Here is a 17268-nt window from a genome sequence, read left to right on the forward strand (position 1 = left end):
ATGGGAGTTATCTGGGGGTCCTCTTCCAGAAAATGATTTAAAGATCAAGTCAAATTTAGTGAATCCTGGTGAGTTTTAAAAGGTATGAATCTCTCGTTTTTATCAGATTCACCATCGCAAAAACATAAGCCGTAAGATTACCTGCTTTAAGTAGGTATGTTACAAAAAAATTAAATGTCCAAAAATGGCAAATTTAAATCACACCACTGGATAGAGCTTTTAAATACAAACAGAACAACACCATCCATGTTAAGCCTGGTTTAAGCCTTTATACTTGACGCAGCACGAGTGGCGTGAGCAGCGCGAGGGTCCGCACGCCGAAAATGACGTAATCGCGGTGGCTCAACCCGTTACAATTTCAAGCATTTTAAAGTACTTTAGCCTAAATTCCAGCACTACTGCAACATTAAAATTGGTCAGGTAAATGTTCATTCCCCTGTTTTTGAGGGGTGTTTCTTTATACTACCACATATCGCTTCGGACAACACTGCAAAAAGAATGTGATGCAGCAAGTAGTCCACCGTTCGCGCAGGTGTACAGAATCGCGCACTACGGTCACGCCAGGCAGGAGGGGGGTAAAAACTTTTCTACTGTCCGCAAATCTGAAGGCGGAATGAACCGCAAGTCAATCAAATGACACCGCCGTCATCCATCCAGCGCTGATGAGCGCCAGTGAGAATAATATTTCGGCCACAAAACAGATAGCACGCGCGTGTGTGGTTTATTATGATTTGACGGATTTTTTCCCCAAAAAAATCAAATGACGGAAATCCGTCGTAGTGACGGAGAACTTTAACCCATGTTATAGGATCAACATGGGAGATGGACCTGTCAATCATGATAGAGCGATTGGTGACTTCTCATGTTTCACACATAGTCATCTATTGGCAAGCCATTAAAATAACTAGAGAAGATGTTCAGAGTATCCGTATTCCTACATCTGACAGCACTATGCTTCCTGCCACCAGTTAAGGTCCACTCACAAAACAAGTAATTTCTATGTAAAAACACCAAAATGGTGTGTAAAACAGCTAAAGCTTTATAAAATGGCCTAGTTCACCACAGCCAACATGACAAAACTAAATGACTGCAGCACATCTCCCTTGGCTGAAATTGACACTTTGCAAAGCAAAACATTAATAACATTAAGGAATTCAGAACTTCTTTTCAGTCTAGTTTCTAGAAGTAGTTTCTGGTGTATCAAATCACCAGAAATTATGTTGTCACTGAGTTATTCTCACATTCACAGTTAGTCCTAGACAGAGAAAGATTTTTTTATGCAAAAACAAACTGACAGATGCTGATTTAGGCCGGGGGAAAAAAAACATTCAGTCATTCAAACCAAACCACATGAAATTATAAAATTAGATTATTTTAATGAGACCATTACATTTTGAACCAAGTTAAACCACCTTCACCTTTCATTTCACAGGTCACTCGCCCAAGGCAGCAATTATGTATGTTACTTTTCCAGAAAAACAGAATATGCTATTCTGTGAATCTGTGAACTGCGGCGTACTGCAGCTAACACTCACCACTGTAGGTGACCATCCTGATGGCGGAGTCGCCCTCGCCGAGGCGTGTAATTGGAGTCAGACGCACCTCATAGGCCTCTGGCCTGATGAGCTCTGTCAGATTATAGGTCATCAACTCCCCCTTCTGGATGGGACCTTCTTCCGGGATCTCCTGCTCCCACCACCTCTGCTGCCCAGTCTGAGGATGAGGAGCAACGTTCGCAGTTACCTCTCTGTTTCCACGGCGCAACCAATCCGATCACTCTAAAATTTACTCTATAATTTTGCGGACCTTTCGTGGCCATGAGGACAGGAGACATGTGAAAGACAGAGTCGTGTGAGAACAAAACGCTTTTTTGACAAGAAAAAAGGTATTGATTCCTAGTGCTAACACGATGCTAACACAGTGCTAGCCAAGCTGCATATTTTTCATTTCACTGTATCACACTCATTTGAGACTCACTGACTCCAGCCAAGCATGGAACTCATACAAACAATACAAACAATTTAAGAAAACACAAGAAAAAATGTAGAAAAAAAGAGCAGATTTGAGATCACAGCTTGTCAAAATATAACAGAAATCATTTGAGTAACCAGGATCCTAATATGAGACAGGGGCAGTCATGGCCTGGTGGTAGGGAACTGGTCTTGTGACTGGAGGGTCGTGGGTTCAATTCCCAGACCTGAGGCCATGACTGAGGTGCCCTTGAGCAAGGCACCTAACCCCAACTGCTCCCCGGGCGCCGGGCTAGGGCTGCCTACTGCTCTAGGCACGTGTGATCCACAGCCCCCTAGTAATCACTAATGTGTGTGTGTGTGTGTGTGTGTGTTCTAACTGCACAGATGGGTTAAAAGCGGAGGACAAATTTCAATTGCGGTGTAAAAATCACAATTGACAAAATATGGCACATTTACATTTTTTACATTAACATTTTACATTAATACTTTGTAACATCAGCTGCATGTTGTTATGACAAAAAGAGTTGTATATATTGACAGACAAAACCTGCATAAGCTGTCAAACAGCATGAGGACTTTAAAATGGAAAAGTGACCAGTTTACTAGTGAACTATTTTTAAGAATGTTACACTGAATTACAATTTACCACATTTTATCATTTGAGGAAACTATTTAACTGGATACTAAGGATTTCTTTGTGATAATAATGGTTTTCTTTGCTGATTTATCCGTTCTGAAGACTTTTTCTATGTTCTCTGCACCAATATGCTGTGGGAACACCACTAAAAAGCCCATGACAACAGCATGACGTTGTGCAGTTGTGAAGGTTGTGGTGTCCAACAAGCCCTAGATAAGGCAAACCAAGTTGGACGGGAGAACTTAAAAAACCAGAGATCACTTGAGGATCTGTTCCTGTGAAATATGTTCAGCACGAAACAAGGCCAGCTCTGCAGAGAAAATATATCTCATTACTCTATAGCATTGGGCTCTCACAAAGACCTGCAGACTAATTAGTAATTGCGACTACACTGCGATTACACCAGTCCCCCATTTGAGGTCTGCAGAGCTCCTTTAAAAGAACAAGACAAAGGCACCGTCTTGCTCTGGCAGTGTCTGGCCAACAATTTGGATGGAGGGGGAAGCACCAAAAAAATTATAGTGGAGCACACTATAAATAATTTATTTATATAAAATATAGATAATTTAGATAATTACATATAAATGTATACATTTAAAGTTCAGTGATGTGTCTGGATAAATGTTACCCACGATGGTGCAAAACAAATCAAAACTAAAGAAAATTACATATATTTTAGTTTTTCTTTTCACACTTATGTAAATCTAGCACTGAATGAACAGACTTTGAACAGTCACTTTGAAACAGACAGTTTGTAGTGATACAGTGAGAGCTCATGCAATTAGACTTTTAATTGGCATTAAAATGCAAATGCATTATGAGATAAAACCCGGTTAAACTGGGTCCAAAAGTAAAAAAGTGTTGTTTTGTTATTGGTAATCGCCTACATAATTCAGCGACTGCCTTTACCTTCACATGCCACATGCTCTCAGTGATGCCTCTCTGACTGGAATGAGAATTAATTGGATCAGAGTCTTTAAGCGTGTGCACAGCAGTTGGGAGCAGATGGTGCAAAAACAATAAACCATCAAATTTAAATTGAGTAAAATTGTCTAGTCCATGTCATATTGGAATGGTTTTCTAATGCGCTCTATAAGTTATCCTACAAATGTCGATCATACATAACCAGTGTGATATTTAGATGTAATTAGTCTTACTGCAATTTACAAGAGCCTGTTTTTTCATCTTGCATGGACAGGTTAGTCATCCTTGTCTTTTGTGTTAATAATGATCTGTGGTACTGTTTTTTTTCTGGACTATCCTCCTATTTTCTTGATGAGCTGGTTCAGAAGAACTTTATAAGAACTCAGAACCAGAGAAAAACTGATCAAAGAGAGTGCCAGTGGTACCAGGCGAGACAGAGCACTAATCAAAGTTGCCTCTGCAGCCATAGCAGAGACTGAACTGAATTGCCTCCGCGTAATTAGCCTGGTCGGTATCGATCGTGCTCTCTGGAAACGTCCAACGCTGATCCATAACTGACAGATCAATCGTGCGAGTACGGAGTATGGAGTATGGAGGCGGAGGCGAGGGAGGAAGGAAGGGGCGTGGCCCATACAACCAGGAGGAGAGGGAAAAAGGACGTGCGAAAGGGCAGTGGAAGCCTTGCCGGGAGCAATACCGAAGGCTCTTGCGTGGGCTGTGCTCAAGCCTTTCAACTGAGCCTACATTTTCCATTCAAGCCTTCCTCTCCAAAGGGCCTCCACTGATAACAGAAAACCATCCATTATGGAGCTCCAAAGCCCAGCAGCCTTCAGTATTAATTCAAAAGCTGTAGTCAGGGCAAAATGATAATGATTCTGGGTGAACTGTGAGGAACAGGCTGCTCTGGGCTATAAATAGCAGCGCATCCTTCCACGTGCAAGGCTTCTGGTTGCTGTACTCCAGCACGGTTTGGGCCGTCTGGGGCTGAGAGACATTTATTTATTTACGAGGAGGCTCCGTATACTCCAGCACCCCTCAATTTTCACTCATGTTCAATCATTCCAGCTCAGCAGTGGGTATAGTGTTATAAATCTGATCATAGTCAAAAAAAAAGAAAGAAGAAGTCAAAATTCAATTTCTCGCAATAGGCAATACATGAAAGAAACAAAGGCTTTACTTTAAATCATGAATAGCACACAAGAGCTTGGTGTTCTCTACTGTCCATGGCCTTTTAGCCAACAATGATTCAGAGAGCTTAGATGGAATACAGGCCCGGCCTCAACCGCCACGAACCAGGATCCCCGGAGAAGCCGAGCGTATGCAGAAGAGCTTACGAACGCGCGCACCAAGGTCTTACTCGAATGCTGGAGGCAGATGCTTCTAATTTGCGAGCCTTTTTGCGTTGTTATGTACTCCATCCCACACTGCTCCGGTGCACATGATATTACAGGAGTTCTTTCAGGGCTCTGGCCCATTATCAGCACGCCGCAATATTGCAGTTTTGATGTCTGCTGCTTTGAGTCTTTGCTGCTCCGCTCCCTCTTCCTCCTTCGTTTGACTGTCGAGTCTTCACCGCACTTTGCCGCTTCACACTACGGAATTCTTTTTGTTGCACCAGACTGGCTCAAGAGCGTATTTCATGCAACACTCTCTCATTATTACTGCCAAATGAACACAAAGCTCTAACTTTTTGATTACTGCCATCCATATGAAATGTCATACTGGGAGAAACCTCAAAACTATCAGCATGAAAAAACTTACTTCTGACATAAAAGCACTAATATAATATCCTGGTTATTTAGCATATTCATAAAGAAATTAAATTAAAACACCTAATTAGATCAACAGTAATTACAGTCCAAGGATGAATAATATCCATATTCCCCTCCTGTCTGAGGTACAATACTGTCTAAACTGATTAACTCGCTTCTTAATCTAGAATTAATGCTTCCTACTCAAACATTTAAAAGTGTTATGACTTGCCTTTTGTGCATTAGGATAAATGATAGATTATACCATTTGCTTTTACCTTGTGAAAATATTGTTCTGAAAGTGCAGAAATCAGCAGAACTTTAGGTATTTAATGGGACCTGAAACCAGCTTCTATAATGAGTCATAGTTCCTATAAAAATCACTATTCAAATTCAATGTGATACAAAGACACACATTTGTTATTATAAATCAGATTATTTTCTATAGCATTGTACGCATGTATAGCAAAACCCATGTGTAAGGTATATATGCTGACATTTTCTTCTCTCCATGGTCAACTTAGATGTAGGAAGAGAGATGAAATGGAGGGATAAGTTAAGACTCATTACTCTGCTGTCATGTACTTATCATTGCAAGAGAGGAGAGGTGAGAGGGAGTGAGATGAAGAGAAAACAAGAGAGAGAGAGGAGAGGGAGAGAGAGAGGGACCAGGAGTAGTAATTACAGCTACTTTCAGCTTTACTCTGCTATAACAGATCAACTCATTATGGAAGGAAATGTGGACAGACACTGCAAATGCACTTCACAGAACTATAGCTCCTTATAGACCTTTTGTTTTCGAAGGCTGGTTTCCACTGAGGTTCTGGATGTGGTTGGTCATGGATAAAGGAAGTCTGGCATATTTTCAAAGTAGGTAAACATGAAACAAGCAAATAAACAAAACAGCAAAGTTCCATAAACTATTTTAGTTGTCAATCACTGCAAGTCGGCAGAAAAACGAGGCTTCGGTACTCAAGCAAACAATGTTTGTGCTATCAGAGGAGACTTCCGTCTCTCTGTGGTAAATCCAAAATAGAGAACAAGTGCATGTATGGACGTCTTCGTTTAATGTGAGGTACAAAAAATGTTGAAGAAGCTTACCTGGCGTATGCCGAGGCGGTAAGCCATGATGCGGTCGACTGCATCTGGGTTCATCTGAGTCCACTGCAGCTTGTAGCCATAAACACGTGGGCGGTTTTGCCACAATGGACTGTAGGTGTCATAGTAAAATTCTGGTGCGTATGCTTTTCCTGTTGAAAGAAAACCGACATGTCATTACTTCATTGCCTGAGTGTGATCAGATAGATAACAACGGTGTATGCCAATTTGAGTTAAAACAGTTATACAAGTACATCGTCACAAAGAGTCAAACACGGACTTTGCAGGATTCAACGGCATCAAGCATCTCACACCGTGCCTCATTTTATTTCCAGAACATTCCAGCGTGGTCAGCTACTCAGGGCATCCAGAGAGTTATTGGGTTCATGGCTGGTGCTGATGACACCACAGATCTATGAGAGAATGGTGCACGATCATTGACATGGAGGGATGAGAAGTTGCTGATCTCCACAAGCAGCCTCATAAACCTGCCACTGGTGTTTATGTCAGCCATGACTTATTAAGAGGCTGTGCGGGTTCAGACACTTTTTAATGATCTGCAGACTTAGCCCTACAGGCTGAGACCATGGCCATCTCGATCCCGTGAGCAGCCTGCCAGTGCACACCACAGGCAACACACACAACAAAGAGAGAATGAGAGTAAGAGAGTGAGTGAGTGCAAGAGACAATATGAAACAGATGACCAACACACTGGAGAGCACTAAAGAGAGGTTGTAGTGCTTCATAAAGTAGTGCAGAGCTGTTAAATGGCACTAGTCCATATTTATTAGGGCGGTGTGGAATGATCTATATATGCTGTGGCTGTGATTGTTTACTCTGCACATCATATTGCTGAGAAATTACAAGGTGATGACCAGCGATTATACTCATGAAAGATTCCACCTAAGAACTTTGGACCCAATAACTTTATTGTTTATTAATGTTAGTAAATATATTATTTGATTTAATGCTAGATAATAAACACCATTTACTCCACAGTCACTTTCCAATCCGTTTCTCTATGCACACAGAGATGCACAAGCAAAAATACACAGACAAAAATCTACATTTTTACATACAAATGTGTAGAAAGTTATTAGAAAGCTTGTTCAGGTGTTCATCAGACATCATACATAACAACACAATGTAAGCTACCTAATCTTGAGAAAGATCCTACCACAGTTAGGGAAAAAAAGTTTCAATAACAAAACCTTGAAGATAGAAATTAACTTTATTACATTTTTTAAGCACATCGTCCTCAAGCTACTTAGAAGCCCACAGAAGATTAGCTTCTTTCCACATAAAATACGTTTAAGTCATGCTGAAAGACATGTAAATCCTATAATATCAGGCTATTAAAATTACAGCAGACTATGACTTGAAGACATGGACCAATGGTGTTGGCTATCTTCAGCCTTAGAAAATGTAAATAAGTACATCAAAACCCCAGGAGTTCTGAATAGGAAAACCAAAAAAACATTGGACTAATATATTAAATCGATAGTTATGACACATATCTTTCACCTAATAATAATAACTTAATGGTTTCACATGGTTTGGCAATGCGTAGACAGACTTTGAGTGGAAACTATATGACATCAGGTCATAATATGGGTCTATTAATTGATTTATCCCTACAGTCTAATCTCAGCAAACAAGTTTGCTTAACAAGGTAGGGCAAAGGCGAGCTGCATTACAATGACAAAGTAACAGAGCCAGCAAATACACTCTCCACACATTTCAAACAGGGCAAATACAACCATCGGTCATTAGTATTGTGTGCAAAAGCAGAGTGCAGAGCAAAACAAGGCACTCAAACACACAGGACGGGGAAGCACGTACATCTGCACCACTGATTTGCATCGTGTTGTTTCTGGGGATTTAATATGAAACATCAGTTTGTCAATATTAGTTACTAATTAGTAATAAATAAATGTAGGTAATGCAAGCCCTCTGAACTGACCCCCGAAGCAAATCAACTAGTGGCCTTAGGTTCTTTACTTTCCCAAATGAATAAAAAGGTAAACATCTGAAGGTTTAAATGTATTAAAGGTATTTGAGCAACATATTAATTTCATTGCATGCCTTCAACCAAACAGTGTCAAAGCTTGACACTGAAATTTAACATTCAACATAAGATTTTACTTTAGTTTAAATTATAACTCGGAATAGACTAAAGTTTATCAGAAAAGTCAGTAGGTAAGGAAAATAGGACTAAATATGTAAAATAATAAATGCAACAGCAGAATATAATGAGAGCATAGGTCCCATTTCATCTCCAAGTAATAGCAGGTTATAAAAGTTAGGACAGTTCTATTGCATTAGCAATAAGAGTGTAGTAATGGACAACCTTGACACATCCCAATGGCCAATGAGAAGTATTTGAGATTGAGATTGAGATTAGAGTTAGTTAGTGCACACAGAACAACAGGAGAAAAAGAGACAAGCAGAATATAGGAGTTGTCCTCAAAACTAAATTACCTAAACAAAAATATAGCGTTGGTGTATTTTGGCGAACACGTGGAAGCAACACTTTCGTATTTTTGCAGAGATTTAATTAAAAAGCATTTGTAAATTTCAAAATGTCTACCATCCCATAATAATGCCAGTTTCCAGGCAACTCGCCAGACCATCGAACACAAAGTCCCAAAACAAAGTCTCCTTTTTACGGCACAAACCAATCGAAACTAGATTAGGTGGAAGTCAACAATGTTCAAAAGAATAATCACATACAGACCACAGTAATGGAGTCAACTTACTATAAAACTCTTTATAAGTTTCTGGAGGAAACTTAGTTGGACCAGAGGCTTTCCTTCTCTGTGCTGATATAACTGCCTACATTACTTAATCCTGTCTCAGAAGAGCGTCAAGCTCTCAAGCTACTGCAGCTGTTTTGGCTGGGAACTGTGAGAGAGGAATAAACTAATATTGCAAATAAAAACTGAAATGTATTGAATTTGATGGATTATAAGAGGAAGCTTTAATTTGTAATATAATACAGTATATGCTCCGTCACATTTAACGTGATGGCCGAGCAGGTGACTTGCTTTATCAGCATGCTCACAGTAATTAACAATATCAGCTCTGCATATTTGGGAGATAAGAGAATTTAAACTGGATATTTGAACTGTGTTTAAATTACTTTGAGAATTTTGTACATATGAGATGAATAAGAAAGAATGTGCATCATGGACCACAAAATCAGCCATTTGTCCTGAAATATCCATTTATCTGTGAAACAGAGAAAATGTTAACTTTTTGCCAAAACCTGATATGCTGAGGAGGTAAATGCCAAAGCTCATCTTTTTTCTTTTTTTTAATGATTTCCTAAAAGTAATAATATAACATTTTATTATGTATTTTTGACCTGCACACTTTCGTCTTTGTATTTCTGGTGTGAATTTACATTAAATTTTTAAATGCTTAAAACCTTTCATTGGAATTGCATTATCAGTGCTATTTTTATGCAAGCTGTATGAGGCCCCAGTATCTTGCTTAACATTAGCATTAGCATTAACATTAGCATTAACATTAACCCTAGCATTAACATGGTGTTGCATACTGACAATACTGACAGAACTGAGACAACAACTGGGACAAGTGGTTTGACTTGCTTGACATGGTTTGACCAGCACCCAGCATTAGCTGTATTCAACATTAACTGTTACATTCTGTTACACTAAAATGTCATACATTGTGCATTTTACACTGTTGGAAGCAGGAATCAAACTTCTGATTAAGCACGCCAATCTGCAAACGGAAAATACACAAGTGGCAGGGCCTCTGTAGCATCAGAGACAATTCCTCGTAGATTTTGTTGTATACACTCACGTCAGTAAGGCAGCAGATTCTGTGACTTCACTCCATCTAAATGTAATCAAATCTTAAAGTAAACAATGGTATCACCACTTATGCACACCAGTTCCATTTACCTCACAAGCGCTATCAGGACCACTGGCGTCTTTCACTGCCACTTTAGATTCTGGGAGAAATGTAGCAGATTTGCAAAATTGACAGACTTGTGAAATGGAGCATCCAGTCAAACCACAATAACTGTGTTGTTGTTTGGGAATCCACTGAATCTCACTTGTTAAGAGAGAGCAAACGACTCATTGAGCGCCTGAGGACCCTCTGTCTCATTCTTGTTACTGTGACAGTAATGGCTGGAACGTCCAGAAGGAATTGAATCTCCTCAACCTCTAAAGTAAAGTGTTGGGAAGACCAACACTTTACTTGTTCTCTGATGCTAGGAAAAGTGCATTGCTCATTTCTGCATCGGACAGCCCTAATTTTAATGGTATTTTGTACTGGATTTCATTATATCCAGGATGAGGTGTGATTAATGAAGGATCTGCTTCATTAAGAATTCATCTTTGCAGATCTATAATTTTTATATGTTACTTTTTACAAAAAGTGAGAAATAGAAAGCTATGAGTTTGTTTCTTTGTCATACTTTCTTGTAGTTTCAATAAATGCACTCAGTGATCAACTGTTTGCTTGTATCGAACCACTTATAGTTATGGGCAGGATTCTGCACAAAACAATTAAAGGCTAGGGGTATGAAATTAAATATCTAACAAGGAACTATGTCATTTGTGTTTAATTCCCAGATCATGGTGAAAATTCTACTTCTATGACACAAATCTGACACGTCTGACATTTTTTTTCAGAATTTCAAGATCATCTACACACAATACAAACTGCAATACAATGTCACATTACAGTTGTAGTTCTAAACTCCCACAGATTTCCCCAGAGGTGTCAATTTCAGATAGTAAAAGTCCTCACCAGAATTTTGCTCAGGCTTCCTGGATTGTGCTGATTCCACTAATTTTACCTGGATTGCACTAATTAGAAAATCTAGCAAGCTTGAGCAAAATCCTGGTGAGGACTTTTACTTTCTGAACCTGGAATTGACACCTCTGGATTTCCCTAGCTTTTAAAACCTAAAACATTTGCACTGTGTCATGGCACACTCAGGGAGGAGAGACATTCTCACACACACACACACACACACACACACACACACACACACACACACACACACACACACACACACACACACACACACACACACACACACACACACACACACACACACACACACACCTTTTCTCAGTTGATTTGCCCCTCTATTTAAGCCTGCAGGCTCTCTCCTCCATAGCCGCACATTGCTCACTGTTTGCTTTTGAGAGAGCTACTGCTGCACTGGCACTGTGAATGCCAAACCGCTTTAGCGTTTGGGCTGTTTACCGCCCCTGTCCTTCACTACCGTGCTTCAGATGCCTATGGAGAATAAAGACTCCACTCAGCTATCTTGACTCATCAGAAAAGAAAACTTTAAATGTATTTTTTTTCCAAAGTTAATTAAGACAGCTGAATAGGATGTATTTGTAGTGTCATTCCTGCTAATCCCAGTCCAGACTCAAACTCCCAGAATCCCTTACCAAGGACCACCTCTTCCAACATTAGGTCTCTTCTCCTCACTATTGTCATTCAAATATTCATTGCCTACACATCTCACAGTATCTGCAATATCAAATTAGTCCTTGATGCTGTCATTGTCCCATCCAGCTTTAGTTTGGTTTGGACCACATTCAGAAGCTATGCCAGAGAGAGTATGCCATACAGTAAAGGTCTCTGTGCATCTACAGCTCACGTTACGTATGAACTACCAGTCATTTTTGGCTGTTTTGGTATGAAAAGCAACATTTAGCATTTAGCTCCTCAATATAAGCAGAACAGAAGCTCTGTTAAGGCTTGTGTTATTAACCAGTAGACTAACTAGTTCTAGGCTAAATGTAGAGTTGTATCGCAGTGGTGTACCTGGTTAAACCATTGCCTGCGCCCAACTGTGTGTCATATGCAAGCTTTCTAGACAGAACAACAAAATACTGCACACTGGGCTGTACCAGTAAATCAAGGGGACTGGACTTGCAGAACACATTCTGTCACTGAATGCTTGACTGGTGTGGCGCCGTGACTGAGTGGTGTTGAACTCATGAAGCCTTAGTTGAGTGGCAAAATGTCAAGATTGAACTACAAGTCAACATGTCCTGACTTGCTTCAACCAGACAATTCAATCACCTGAATGACTGAAAGGCACCCTAGAAAACTGGGCGCATTCTCACTGGAAGGGAAATGGCAGGTCTACTTGCTCCCTGCTTACTAAACTGCACACCAGCCAAGTGGGCATCTGCATGGCTGCAAAGCGTAGTCAGATGATTAGTATGCTTCTCTAAGCATGCTAAACACATTATAGAGGGGCTGGCATGGCAAAGAAAAGCAAACAGTTCTAAATCTCAGAATAAATATGATATATTGTGACATTTGGGTGTATAGAATAACACTGTAATTTATCACGTTTCTTTTTTTTTTGTAACAGAATGAGAAGATTGATGGTTCCTCTTAGGTTCAGCGTATGTCATGCTGCTGCTTTGCTGTGTGCTTTATTGACTTCCAGTCAGATTCTGCAAGTGGTGGATGTATCTAATTACAAGTAATTGACTTTAAAATGAAAACTACTCTACCATCAAATTACAATAACCTCTGTAAAACAAAGACTAACAAAGTGATGCAGATTCCGAGTCTTTTCAGGAAAACCACTGTGTGCATGACTACTGCAATTGTAAAGGTGAGGCACTTCACAGCAAAAAAGACCGATCACACCACAAAAGACAACACAGCAACAACAAGACACACAAAACACTCTCATTCAATGCACACTGTGTGAATATGTTAGTCTCGGTCACTTTGTCAGGCTTAGTGGCCACTTTGCACCCAGAATTGCTGATACCTCAACAGAGTGCACCACTTGCTACAGAGTGGCCTGCCTTCATATCTGGCTATACAGAGTGTGCCCTTTGGCATCTCTGGTGACTGGCTCAGTAGAGCGCCTTCTGACTGCTTTAAGAAACTGACCGTCACACATCTTGTCGAACTGACTGTGGTTTTTGCCATCAGGTAACAAGCCCAGAGGCGAAACAGTATACTTGTACAGAAAAAAATATACGAACACTGGAGTCGAGGGAAATTGTGTGATCAAACAGTTGTAAACCGTAAAGAAAACTTGCAGGTTGAAATAGAGTTGGTGCACATTTACCACGAACTGCTGCAAAATGTTATATACCGGTAGTTCCTTTAACATCGAATAAGGCTCGTTTCAAGCCTTCTCTTATTTGGAGCAATTAACTGCTTTTAACATTAAGATCAGCATTTCTGAGGCAGATTACAGATTTGTTTTCATACTTCTTTATAAAGGATTTGGTTACTTGAGCTCACGTACTGTGAGTACAAAACAGAAGCCATTATACCTATAGAGAACAGAAGGGGGCTCCTCTTGGGAAAGGCTGAGTACAAACTGGGCCAGATTTGAAAGCTAATGGGGAGTTGGAGTAGACTAGCCCTCCCTGGAGTGAGGAGGCCCCAGTAACTCTGGCAGCTGCCTTCACGTCCAGATGGCAGGGGAGGCCGTGTGTTTTGGTGGGGGGGGGGGGGGGGGGGGGGCTCTGCTGTGAGCGGGCTTGCTAGCCCTCCACACCTAACCCACACAGCCTGTCGATGGAAAGCAAATAGCTGCAGGCTGTGGAGATCTGCCCCTTGCTCTGCCTGCGGCTTGTGCGTACGTTGCCCTGATTTATGCCAGGCCGTGGTGAGGCATCCATCTCTTCAACCACCACTCCCCCAAAGCCGACTCTGCTGGAGGAGAACAGGCTGCGTTTGTGCCAGCCCGCGGAGACGAATGTGGCCCGACCCTGAGACTTGGCCATCGCTCTGGACGCCCGTGAGCCTCGGCTCGCCGCAGACATCCATCCCACCGCACCATCATATGGCTGTGGTGCGGGGGAGGAGCGGGGGAGGCGGCTCCAGCTGGCACCGCCCCTCCGTTCCCTCTTAGCCCACTCTGCCCCTGTTCTCCACCAATGGGGCTTTACGAAGAATTAATTTACTAAAACGCTACTGCTTTCACAGGAACGTCACATGTCCTTTAGCATTAAGAAAAGCGGATGTAAACTGACACGGATCACGCGGGCAATGTTTTTCATTCAGGGTTTTGTCAAGTATATTTTGACATGAATTTTTTTCTATTTTTGCCCATCAATTACTTGGTTGCAAAATGACAAATGTGATTTGTGAGTGTGAACAACAGGACATTTTTAATGTTTAGGTTGAGGTCTATTGGAAATTGGAAAACTCAGAAAAAATTGTAATAAATGTGCAAATATTTATAACTATATTTTTTCATGAAAGATTATTGAACAAATAAATTCTATTCGATCCAATTTAATGTTAAGCATACAGTACTTACAAAAACATTTCAGCCTGAGCATCATGGTAGTGACGATATTAACTCTATCAGTGTCAGTGGTGGCACTGATGCATCTCTATTTAAAATCCATAACATTACTATTTAAAGATAGACTTACTGAAAATATAATGAGTATCATTACTCACTCACATTACACACATTTAACTTTTTTCCATTTTTCTAAAATATCAGTTTAAAGTATTGAATCCAGATCTACCATTTCAGCCATGCTTTAAGGGGAGGAGCCTTACCAGTGACCAGGAAGGTGCACCGGCCAGCGCCGGCTTCGTTGATGATGTCGCAGGTGTACTCCCCGTAGCCGTCACGGGTGAGGCTGCGTACCACGTACTCGGTCTCGTCACGACTGTCGAAGTGGCCCGCGTGCAAGAGGCGAGATCCCAGCCGCCACTCGTACCGCAGCACCCGGGAGGGGTGCGCCCGGATCACGCGGCACTTCATGGTCACGGGCCGGTTCAGACCCTGCCTCACCTCCGACCAGACGAGCTCAACCGCGGGAGGATCTGCGCACACAAGAGTTGTGGTTTCAGTCTTGAAAACGGGCCAGAAAATATTGAAGATCAAAATCCATTTGAGTCCGCAGAATGCCTCTCCTGTGAGCAGTAAACAGCCGAAGGCGTTTACAGTGGGATAGCTGTGGGACTGGTGTGGAAATGGTAATCTGGCTCCAAATGCACCGTGATGACAGACTCAGACAGTGGCATACATAAGGCATAATGCAATTTGATGAAACATGCATGATTACAAACATATACACACTATAGGGAGAGCTTCAAATTCACAACACCTTTAGAATGAATTCCTTTTACCGGAACAATTAACTCAAGGACGCCTCAGAAACCTTGCTGAGTCAAAGGCAAGGTGTGTGTGTTTTGTAGTTGTGTATGCATATGGAATCTTGTGAAGGGATTTTTTCTCAAGTAGAAACTAGTTTACCACAATGACTCCCTGGTCAACTTTTACCAGAGCACTGGGGAAAGCACACCTGTGTATTGTGTGACAGAATGGCTTGCTAGTTGTAGTGCTGCTGACCTGAGAGACCTGCAAGTGGAAAAGATAGCCCAGTACTGTCTGAGTGAAACCACTGGACCTGGAGGAAATCTACTCAAGCTGCTGTTACCAAAAGGCCCTCAGCCGACAGGGGCCTGTTCCACTCTCGACCCTTCCTGTTAGTGTCCCGGTCTTCAGGAAAATGCTACCGAACCATCTACACTTGCCAAACAAGACTGAGGAATACTTTCTTCCCCAGAGCTGTTAACACACTGTCTATCCCCTCATCACACCAATGCCCCCTGCCCCCAATAACCTACCTGCATTCCTATCACCTTCCACTTTCTCACCCCACTTTTTCATACACCTGCAATCTGACCCAGAACCAAGGACTCATCAACACAAGGCCCAGAGTGACAAAACATATTGTCCCCAATTTCAGTGTACATATGATTGCTCATGTGATCTCTGCAACAGATATTTGAACAGGTCCATCTTGTTGCGTGTTGCACAATATTGTGTACTGTATATATATATATGTGTGTGTGTTTGTTTTGTGTAGCTGCTGTTTTTCGTATGTTTTTTTTGTGTTTTTATCTATTGTTCTGGTAAGAACTATTTCAGAGATTTTTCAAAAATCTCAAAATTACATTTTGTTGGTTGTGTAAAGACAAAAATCTTATTTTATACAGACAATAAACTAATTAAAGGAGGGTAACAAATAACAAAGGATTCCAATCTGTTCTCCTACTAAACATGATCAGAAGGATTCAAAACATCATACATTGATCATTTTCCCTTTTGCTTAGTGGCTTCAGTTGAATGCAGGAGATAGCGGGATTCAAACAGCTCAGGCTAATTAACGCACCTTTCATTCACCAATCTGATAGGCTTCAACAGAAGTCACAGCGAGGGATTAATATAATGTGGGGAAACTGCTGGAGACCAACAGGTCTTAAATTGTCTGAAATTAATTGCTCCAAATCAACATAATGCAAAAGAGAGTCGTCGTAGCACTGCTAGAGGTCAGCAAAAAGCAGATAAACGCTGAACCAATTTAATCTGAGAGGACGTTTTCTCCTGTACCCTTCGGTGTGATTCCATACACTAAGAATAAGCTTCCTGCAGTCATTCCACATGTGAGCGAGCACAGAGAGGGAGCATGCATCTTGCAGCTTGATGAAAGCATTATTGTAATTCATGCAAAAACAAACTGCACAGCAGCAACGCGGAGAGTGTTTTCTTTTCTTCTTGGTAGCCCGTAATACACTATGACATTGGTGTGAGCTGCAACGTTCCGATCATTATACTCAAAATGCAGCTTGAAAATTTGAAAAATTATAGGTTGAGTGTGTGTTTTTATTTAGTTAGTAGTCTTCTTGAGTGGTACAGACAATGCACACACAGTTGTACACACAGTACCATTAATGTGGACAGACTTATATCCTACTAGAGCCACAGAAGTGCTGTTATGTAATGGAAGCAAAAACAAAAACAACGGCCAGCTATCTGCTCTGCAACATCAGTTTCATGGAAGCAAAACAGAAAGCCAGAAAAAAACCCAGAAAG

At 41.1% G+C, this 17268-nt stretch overlaps 1 protein-coding gene across 2 annotated transcripts in view; it reads right to left on the reverse strand.

Annotated features, from left to right (window-relative positions):
- LOC143523463 (MAM domain-containing glycosylphosphatidylinositol anchor protein 2) overlaps nucleotides 1-17268 on the reverse strand; it is a 150402-nt gene that overhangs the window by 21102 nt on the left and 112032 nt on the right. For both annotated transcript variants that reach the window (XM_077017934.1, XM_077017933.1), the window contains exons 9-11: nucleotides 14943-15212; nucleotides 6387-6535; nucleotides 1536-1713 (exon numbers count right to left, since the gene is read on the reverse strand). In XM_077017934.1, coding sequence (XP_076874049.1) covers nucleotides 1536-1713; nucleotides 6387-6535; nucleotides 14943-15212 — 597 coding nt within the window. The remainder of the gene's footprint in view (nucleotides 1-1535; nucleotides 1714-6386; nucleotides 6536-14942; nucleotides 15213-17268) is intronic.

The sequence above is a fragment of the Brachyhypopomus gauderio genome, chromosome 9 (genome assembly GCF_052324685.1).
Source record: "Brachyhypopomus gauderio isolate BG-103 chromosome 9, BGAUD_0.2, whole genome shotgun sequence".
NCBI lineage: Eukaryota > Metazoa > Chordata > Actinopteri > Gymnotiformes > Hypopomidae > Brachyhypopomus > Brachyhypopomus gauderio.